Source organism: Phragmites australis, chromosome 17, assembly GCF_958298935.1.
Source record: "Phragmites australis chromosome 17, lpPhrAust1.1, whole genome shotgun sequence".
NCBI classification, from domain to species: domain Eukaryota; kingdom Viridiplantae; phylum Streptophyta; class Magnoliopsida; order Poales; family Poaceae; genus Phragmites; species Phragmites australis.
The window spans coordinates 25,586,543-25,595,606 of NC_084937.1; the positions used below are offsets into that span (position 1 = coordinate 25,586,543).

General features: G+C 47.3%; 1 protein-coding gene across 1 annotated transcript; it reads left to right on the forward strand.

The window, feature by feature from the left end:
• Positions 1-238: 238 nt before the first annotated feature.
• On the forward strand, positions 239-4,487 carry LOC133897642 (3-hydroxy-3-methylglutaryl-coenzyme A reductase 3-like). The gene is made up of 4 exons (XM_062338434.1): positions 239-1,188; positions 1,411-1,592; positions 2,592-2,938; positions 3,719-4,487. The coding sequence occupies exons 1-4, from the start codon at positions 266-268 to the stop codon at positions 3,959-3,961; spliced, it is 1,695 nt and encodes a 564-aa protein (XP_062194418.1). The 5' UTR covers positions 239-265; the 3' UTR covers positions 3,962-4,487.
• The last annotated feature ends 4,577 nt before the right edge of the window (positions 4,488-9,064 follow it).

The following is a 9,064-nucleotide window of genomic DNA, read 5'->3' on the forward strand; positions in this document are numbered from 1 at the left end:
AACACAAGTGCAGCACTAGAAGAAACCATCAACCCCAACGGCAGATCGAAACCAAACCAAAGACAGGCAGGACCCCGGGCCCACCGCGACGCGTGTGGGGCCAGGCTGTCAACGAGTCCGGGGGGCTCACGGCCGCAGCACAGGCACGGCGCCGAAGCTATTAAAAGGGCTCGACGGATCTGATCCATCCCTCCTCCCCAAATCCCCAAGCAGCCAAACCCCCTCCGACGCGGGGAGTGAGGTCCGACGAGCCCAGCACCGCCCTATGGCTATGGAGGTCCGCCGCAGGGTGCCGCCGCGGGGCCGGTCGAGCGGTGGGGATGGGGAGCGGGAGCGGGTGCGGGTGCAGGCCGGGGACGCGCTGCCGCTGCCGATACGGCACACCAACCTCATCTTCTCCGCGCTGTTCGCTGTGTCGCTGGCGTACCTGATGCGGCGGTGGCGGGAGAAGATCCGCTCCTCCACGCCGCTCCACGTGGTGGGCCTCGCCGAGATCGTCGCCATCTGCGGCCTCGTCGCGTCGCTCATCTACCTCCTCAGCTTCTTCGGCATCGCCTTCGTGCAGTCCGTCGTCTCCAACAGCGACGACGAGGAGGACTTCCTCATCGATTCCCGCTCGCGCGGGGGCGCCCACGCACAGGGGCCGCCCGCGCCGGCCCCGTGCGCGCTGCTGGGGAACCCCGCCGCCGCGCCGGAAAAAATGCCGGAGGAGGACGAGGAGATCGTGGCCGCGGTGGTGGCCGGGAAGATCCCGTCCTACGTGCTGGAGACCAGGCTCGGTGACTGCCGCCGGGCAGCCGGGATCCGGCGGGAGGCGCTGCGGCGGATCACGGGCAGGGAGATGGACGGGCTTCCGCTCGACGGGTTCGACTACGCGTCCATTCTCGGGCAGTGCTGCGAGCTGCCGGTGGGGTACGTGCAGTTGCCGGTGGGCGTCGCTGGGCCGCTCCTGCTCGACGGGCGCCGGCTCTACGTACCAATGGCGACCACCGAGGGCTGCCTCGTCGCCAGCACGAACCGCGGATGCAAGGCCATTGCCGAGTCCGGCGGCGCCTCCAGCGTCGTGCTCAGGGACGGGATGACGCGAGCCCCGGCCGTCCGGTTCCCATCTGCCCGCCGCGCCGCTGAGCTCAAGGGCTTCTTGGAAGACCCCGCCAACTTCGACACCCTGGCCGTCGTGTTCAACAGGTAAGAACACTAAATTCCAAACCAACGTCTCACTGTCCCTTTCAACCCATGCCCCACGCGCTCAACTTCGACATTATGCTAGTGCGGATCTACGTCTCTGTGCCATCAGTCCCCATCGGAACAGCAGCAGCTGTCAAATTTCAACCCATAATTGCTTGTACTGTTGCTCAATTTTTGACCATAGGTCGATGTGATGACCGAGCTATTTTGGGAAACATTTAGGTCGAGCAGATTTGCAAGGCTGCAGGGGGTGAAGTGCGCGATGGCAGGGAGGAACCTGTACGTGAGGTTCTGCTGCAGCACGGGGGATGCCATGGGGATGAACATGGTCTCCAAAGGCGTCCAGAATGTGCTGGACTACCTCCAGGATGACTTCCCTGATATGGATGTCATCAGTATATCAGGTTTTTCCCATGTCGACAAATTCTTAAACTTTATTTGTGAAGCTCAGTCTGCTGTGTTGCGAATCTGCTTAGTGTTGTTCCTCTGTTAAGTGTCAACTTTGGATAACACTGTGTTGCGAATCTGCTTAGTGTTGTTCCTCTGTCAAGTGTCAATTTTGGATACCCTGTACATGACATAAACGTTGGCTTTATGAGAACCTTCAATTAACATAACTGATTGTTAGGTTGCACATGCTCATCATTGTTTCTGTTTGCGGTATATGCACCACCACCTTAAGCACTTTCAAATTTAGGAAACAGGTGGGAAAATTCTCTTAAAAGTTCATCCCTATTATACTGTTTATCTGACTCAGATAGACAGTGATTCATCTAGGCATGAGACAGTTTTATCCATTGAATTTAGATACCCCTGCTTGAGTGCTCGTTATGGCATTAGAAAAGTGACAGGCGAAACATAAAATTTGTCGATATAATTGCAAAATCTGTTTGATGTTTACCACTCGAGTACTCGGCATAAACTGATGTTGACTTTAGTTGCTCTCATTTGTAGTAGTTGGGGCTACCTTTTTGTCCATTTCCTCCACCTGGATGCCATGAATAGTTCAAGTCCTAGTACTTAGAAGGAGAATTCACTCAACAGAAGATTTTTAAGACAACCACTGTGTTCTAGTGTTTCCAAATAATACATTTACTCATGTTTGGACATAGCACAAGTCATATCAGTGAGCTGGTTTCCAACAGCATAGGCATGAAGTGACCTAAGTGTAAAATATCAACTGATTAATGCTATGAGAGAGATAGGGAAAATAGAATCTACGGTTTTTTGGGGGAATTTTTACTTGCAGCGTGTTAGTTAGTAGCACTAGATTGACCCCCCTTACTTTCGAAGTACAGTTGTATTTGTATATATCAATTAACATGATATATGAGTAAAAACCATTCTCTTCCCACATCTTTGATGCCTTATGTTTTCTTAACTCATTCCCTGTAATAAAACAGGTAACTTCTGTTCTGACAAGAAGTCAGCTGCTGTAAACTGGATTGATGGGCGTGGGAAATCCGTGGTTTGTGAGGCAATAATCAAAGAAGATGTTGTGAAAAAGGTTCTCAAGACAAACGTTCAGTCACTCGTAGAACTGAACGTGATCAAGAACCTTGCTGGCTCAGCTGTTGCTGGAGCTCTTGGGGGTTTCAATGCCCATGCAAGCAACATTGTAGCAGCCATCTTCATTGCCACTGGTCAGGACCCTGCACAGAATGTGGAGAGTTCCCAGTGCATTACAATGTTGGAAGCTGTAAATGATGGCAAAGACCTTCACATCTCTGTTACCATGCCATCTATTGAGGTATGACATAATATTAAACTGAGATTTAATCATATCATATTAGTCTGTGCCAATTGATGAATGTTCTTTACACTACTTTTTTTTTTGTCTCATGTTAATGATTTTGTTCTTCGCCTAGTTTGTGGTCCCTGATTATTTAACATGCATGTATTTTTTTTAGAATTATTGATTACTTGAAACAGTTAGATGCCATAGTCTTCTTGGAATAGGTATAATGGAGTATTGATACCCAGCAAATGCCCCTTTTTTGTATTTTGTTGACCTCATCAAGGGGCAGGTACTCTCGTACTAACATTATTGCTTCCAGCTAACCCAACCCTTCGTTTTAATTTGTATAGAACCTAGGAATTTCAATATAAGACCAGTATACCTAATACATGATTTTTTTTCATTAAGCACTAAGAAGATGCTGGAAGAACTACACTAATAGAAAAAAATTCGGAATAGGGAGATGATTAGCTATGCTTATATGTGCTGCAGAATAGATGATGTCTATGCCATCATGGGCCATTAATTTTTTATAGCTACACGAGCAATTTGCATTAAAAAAACACTTCCCATTGTTGTTCACTTGCTCTTGTTTTCATAATCAGCAATCACTGGCAATATCAACTCCATATCTGTTTTATTAGTTATTTAATCCTGTAATGTTCTATTTGCTATTGTCGAGAAAGGCATCTGCCTACACTGGACACTTGCAGAAGAGTGTTTGCTAGTGTCATTATCTTCTGGCCATCCATTACTTATAACTGACGAGGTGTTGTCGTAACCGAAATACAGGTTGGTACAGTTGGTGGAGGTACTCAGCTGGCCTCACAGTCTGCCTGCTTGGACCTGCTTGGCGTCAAAGGCGCGAACAGGGAATCCCCAGGATCAAACGCAAGGCTCCTGGCCGCGGTGGTTGCTGGTGCGGTCCTCGCTGCGGAGCTGTCACTAATCTCTGCCCAAGCCGCTGGCCATCTGGTCCAGAGCCACATGAAATACAACAGATCCAGCAAAGATATGTCGAAGGCTGCCTCTTGAGCGCATCATTTCGACCTTTGCAGAGGAAACGGACAGACCCAAAAATGTTGAATACTGTCTAGTTGTTTTATACTCTTTGGGAGAACGGAGGGAGAAGGGTTTCATAAGTTGATTCCTTGTGGTAAAAGGAAAACCCAGGTGAAAATTTTCCGTCGACTTGTCATATTTACCAGGCAAAGGGAACTGTACTTATCGACGGATCCTGGAGTATGACCTATTTAATTCGTTGATGTTGTTGGTGTCCGTCTACTGCCGTTGACCCCCGCTTTCTCTGCATCTTGTTTTGCCCGTCTCCTAGACTTTGGAGATTCTGACCATGGGTTTTTGTCCAAAGCTTACATCACACCCACTGGATGCTTCCTCTGCTCTGCTGTGGCGCCGGCAGCTGACTGGTGCTTGTATTTCAGCTCTGTAAATTTTTACTTTTGTTCCAATCTTTTGAATAGTAGAGTCAGTGAAGTCGGTGATGTGGTTGTAAAGAAAGTGTGGTCCAGAATAAAAAGTTTCATATTTTATTGTCTCTCTAGATCGTGTTCATCTCAATTGTATGCTCCAGTTGCCCACCTGTCTACGGATCAGGTTTTTGTTATCGTTTTCTTTAATAAAGCTGATACTTTAGTGAGGCTTGATCCCGTTTACAATTTTCAATCTGTCTTCAAGACGTCGGATCCAAAGGTTTTATCTACGCATCTTTAGCGGCGTGTCTGGTCCGGAAGCATTTCCTCTGACGCAATGTCAGAGGGCAGTGGTTACTGAGGATCCCGTCGCGTCCGGTCCCTCGGATTCATCTCCCAAGCGAGTCCGACTACTCGTGGACATGGTCTTCTCTTCACACGTATCTGAAGGAAGACTCGAGTTGCTCCGTTCTTCGACCTGGCCTCGTGCCGATGCTGCACGCAAGGGCAGCAGAGGTGAGCTACCGGAGCTGTGAATGCGTGATGCACACGCGGTTTAGCTAGAGGGCAAATGCAATGCACGAGCTGCCGTTTGGATCCAGCATCGCACATGGCCCCTGGATTCTGAATTTATGAAGCTTAACTGCCATAAACCTTGTACCGTCACGTCGTTCCCCAAGCTTCGCGCTACAATCACGCATGCGATATGGTCACTCAATCATGCATGTGAGTAGCGGAGCTTTTTCTTTTTTTAAAAAAAAACACCGGTATAATTCGTATACACTCATATCACCACACACGCCCTCACACAATATTAACATCTGCTAAAAATTAGAAATACAAAACTTAAAGATTGATAAAGTTATCATAGACGTATCTATATCGACAGATACACCGTTTATCATTAAAAAAAATCAGCTTAGTAAGACACATAAATAAACTTAGATTTGATCCAAACGGCTAAAGATACAACCAACTTCACCAACCATATAAGCCAGTTCTTGAGGGAGCTACTGATTCAGCAACATTGAGGGAAGTACCATGTGGGATGGGGATTCCTCCAACGGCATGTGCGAGAGCAAATTAAGACCACCTCGCTTGTTGTTGGCCGGGCGAGACATTACGCACGTACAACTGCAAGCGACGACGATGGTTCGCCATGGCACGCACGCCGCGAGGCGTCGGGCTCGAATGGCATGCTCAAGACACCACTCGTGGTGCCGCCGAGGTCGTGGAGCGGATGCACTGCATCGGTTCTTGAAAACCATGGGAGCCATCCCAGCCACGCCTCCTGGTTCGGGATCGTCGAGCCGCGAGTGCTATGCGATTAGCTCGTCGTGTTCATGCATCGTTTCGCTACATATATGCAGTATTACAGCAAAAGGTACTGCACAAAAACAAGACCTTTCACTTGGTACACACAAGAAAAATCTCTACGTGCATAATTGCATTGGCACAATCACCCTTTTAAACATCCTTATTCACATGTAAACCTCAAAGCTAGAGAGCAGAACAATTAACTTGGTGTTTTCATGTGTAATTGAATGAAAAGGGTGCATAACTCAGTCGTCGGCGACTGGATTGACGTAAACCGGCGATTCGACTGCTGGCTACCAGTTTGCCAGTGTCCGCATCCATCGGTGAAGCCGAAGGATCACAGGCGAACATGTCCGGAGCCATCTGCACCACGAGTTTGAATGCGCAGCGCAGGTCACTGACGTGTGCTCGGTGACCTTGCAAACCACGATGGGAGCAACGAGGATGGTTGGTAGTGCCTTAGCAAGGTTGCAAGAGCATGTTCAATAATAGACCACTTTTGATTGCTTATAAAACTAGATATGTCAACAATGCAACAGTCAGTTTATAAAACTAGATAGTCTTTGGCTTGTCTACAGCCAACTCCATAAATACTCCCTACGATCATAATTATTTGAGACTGACTTTTTCACGGCAAGAGATAGTGTTGTGGGATCGCCCGGGGACCAATATATGATGATACCTCGGAGAATGAGAGACGGTTACGCTCCTCGAGTCCAGTCAGGGAGACCGCTGTCGGCCACCATTCTCCCATCTGTGGTGACGTACTGCAAGACGGTTGCACGTCGGTTCCATCTCCTGTGCGAAGCCCTCAGGTTTGTACCTTTCACTTGATTATGGTCGCGTGTAATAGGTGCATGAGAAGTGGCATGGGCGAACACGCGGAAATTCCCCAGAATCCATGGGTGTGCACCACGGGATTAGGTTGGTCCGCCATGGATGCCATCTACGTCCCTGCAGGTGGGTCCTGACAGTCCTTGGAGGGCAATTTTAGGTTTTCCATGCGAAGAGGTGCGGGTTCTTGCGCCGATAGCTACGAAGAACCCTAGAAATCCGTCAATTGAACCGCTTCCTCTCAATCCCTCCCTCTAGAAACTTCTTCACCACTTTTGGAAACCTGGTTCCTCTTCTACTTCATCTAGTGGGGGGGGGGGATCCATCTCGTGAGATACGCTATCGTTCTCCCAGGTGGTAGCCTCGCCTCCGCGTTGACATCAGATCGCTACTCTGGTTGTCATGCCGGGTTGCCAAGGTTGGGGGACAAGCAGAGATGGTTTTGGATCCAACGGATATGGCCATGGAGATAGGCGTACAACTGCTCGGAGTGGTTTCAGGCGTTCGGATGGTGATCATTCATGGCAGCCTGTGGGTTCTAGTACTCACGCTAATCCAGATCCAACTCAGGGCTTCAATTCTTCTTCGCTTAATAAAAACCAAGATCATGATCCTTGAGCTTTGGTTTCTGGCGATACAAGTTGAGGTTGATTGGATCACCAGCCTGCGATGAGATCTAAGTGCAATCAAGGTTATCAAGATGCTTGAGGGGAACATAAAATGAATTCTGATGCTTTGGAGACTAAACCGTTGTTGCAAGTTGTAAGTAATCCCTCCTCCCCTTCAGGCTATACAAAAATCCCATGCTTTTTCTTCTCAGGTGGGTAGAGATTTGAGGTCTAATTTTGAAGTGAGGGCTTGTTTTAGTTGCGGGTCTTTTGATCATTTGGCAAGGGATTGTTCTAAATATGTTAGACGTGTTAGGTGTCGCTGTGAGGGACATGGGTCTAGGCTTTGTCCAGATCGTTAGCCATAGGAATTTGTTGCACTTATGTGTGGAACACAAATTGCTGAACAAGCGTTTTTCTTTATTAAGAATGTTCTGAATGCTATGGCTTTAAAAAAGTGTGATAGTTTTGTGATGATTACAGTTATCAAAGGGTCTGCTACGGCCCACCGATAGAACAATAATTTCAAGATATTTTTTGTAACACGTGGAGATGACATGCAAAGAAATGGTCAGACTCGCAGTGTTTCCCCAATGCTAAGAAGATAGAGGAGTGGTCTCGCTTCACTTCCATGGGTATGAGGAGGGCTAAAGCTGAGATCAAGGTATCTAATTGGAACCCAGTTGTTGGAGCTAAGGGTGCCCTACAAATTACTTAGTTTAGCGTTAGAAGGATCCCACATGAAAGCAAGTCTAAGACTGTCCTTGCTTATGTTAGGTCCCTGGTTGGTATAAATCTTGAGAATGATAAAGTTAGCATTTACAAACAGGAATTTATAAGGTTGAAAATTGGATGTAGGGATGTTAAGAAAGTGTTTGCGGTTGTTGAAGTGTGCTTAGCAATGCCAGATGGATATTTCTTTTATTATTTCTTATTTGAGAGGGAAGTTCCTGAAGATGAAACTCCTTAGGTAGAGTCTGTGTCTATCCCTAGTAGTGCTAATAAAGCTAAACACTTTGTTGGGCCTGATTTTAGTAAGAGAACTCCTAAAAAGGTCAATACAGATTCTAAGAAAGATGAAAAATATACATATGTTTTTAGCAATGGTGGGAAGACATATTGAAAGTGCATCTAGGCCCTCTAAGTGGGTTTTGGCTTATTGATGACAAAACAATTAAAGAACTAACATGCTTTTCGAGTGATGAACAGGTTTAAGCATTAGTTGTGAAGATAAATGACGTTTGACGCCCGCCGAAACAAATGAAGAATCAACGAAGGGTACTAGATAGGGTTTACATTCTTTTATTTTTGAAATTGAGTCTAGGATAGACGCCTTTTTTAGAATGATGGATTTGATTGCTTGGCTAGTGTCTCAATGCTCAAGAGATCCTTTAGAACCACCCAGTTGAGAGACACATTCACTCACGGACACAGAATTCTTTATGAAAATCTTCACTGAGTTCGGAGTCTCCGGTGTTCACCGGATACTCCGGTACTCAGTGTTCAGTCGGAGTGTCCGAGGTAGCCTCCGGCAGAGAGTCCGGATACTCCGGTAAAATGTTTAGAGTTAACCGGAGTCTCCGAAGCAGAGACTTTCGGTTAGCATTTAATCTTTTTGATAAAAGAAAAGAAAGACGATACTCCGGTACCTGGAGAGGCCGGAGGGTCCGACTAGTCTCCGGACTTAATCTTTTTGGAAAGACTGTCAGGACCAGAGACTCCGGTGTTCACCGGAGACTCCGGTAATTCAACAGAACTGTAACGGCTAGTTCTGACACGTTCGGTGACCGTTCTGACGCCGTTTTTGGATTTAGGACCGGAGACTCTGGTGTACACCGGATACTCCGGTAAGCTCTGACAAAAACAGTAACGGCTAGTCTGTGAGAGAGTGCTATAAATGCCCCCTCTCTCCATAGCATTTAGAGCTTGCTGTGGCTGGTAAACTTGAG

Bases quoted from the DNA above. Each gene is read 5' to 3' on its own strand.
- LOC133897642 (XM_062338434.1), top strand. From the start codon at position 266: ATGGCTATGGAGGTCCGCCGCAGGGTGCCGCCGCGGGGCCGGTCGAGC. The intron at 1,189-1,410 runs GTAAGAACACTA...GGAAACATTTAG, and splicing joins CTGGCCGTCGTGTTCAACAG to GTCGAGCAGATTTGCAAGGC. The intron at 1,593-2,591 runs GTTTTTCCCATG...GTAATAAAACAG, and splicing joins GGATGTCATCAGTATATCAG to GTAACTTCTGTTCTGACAAG.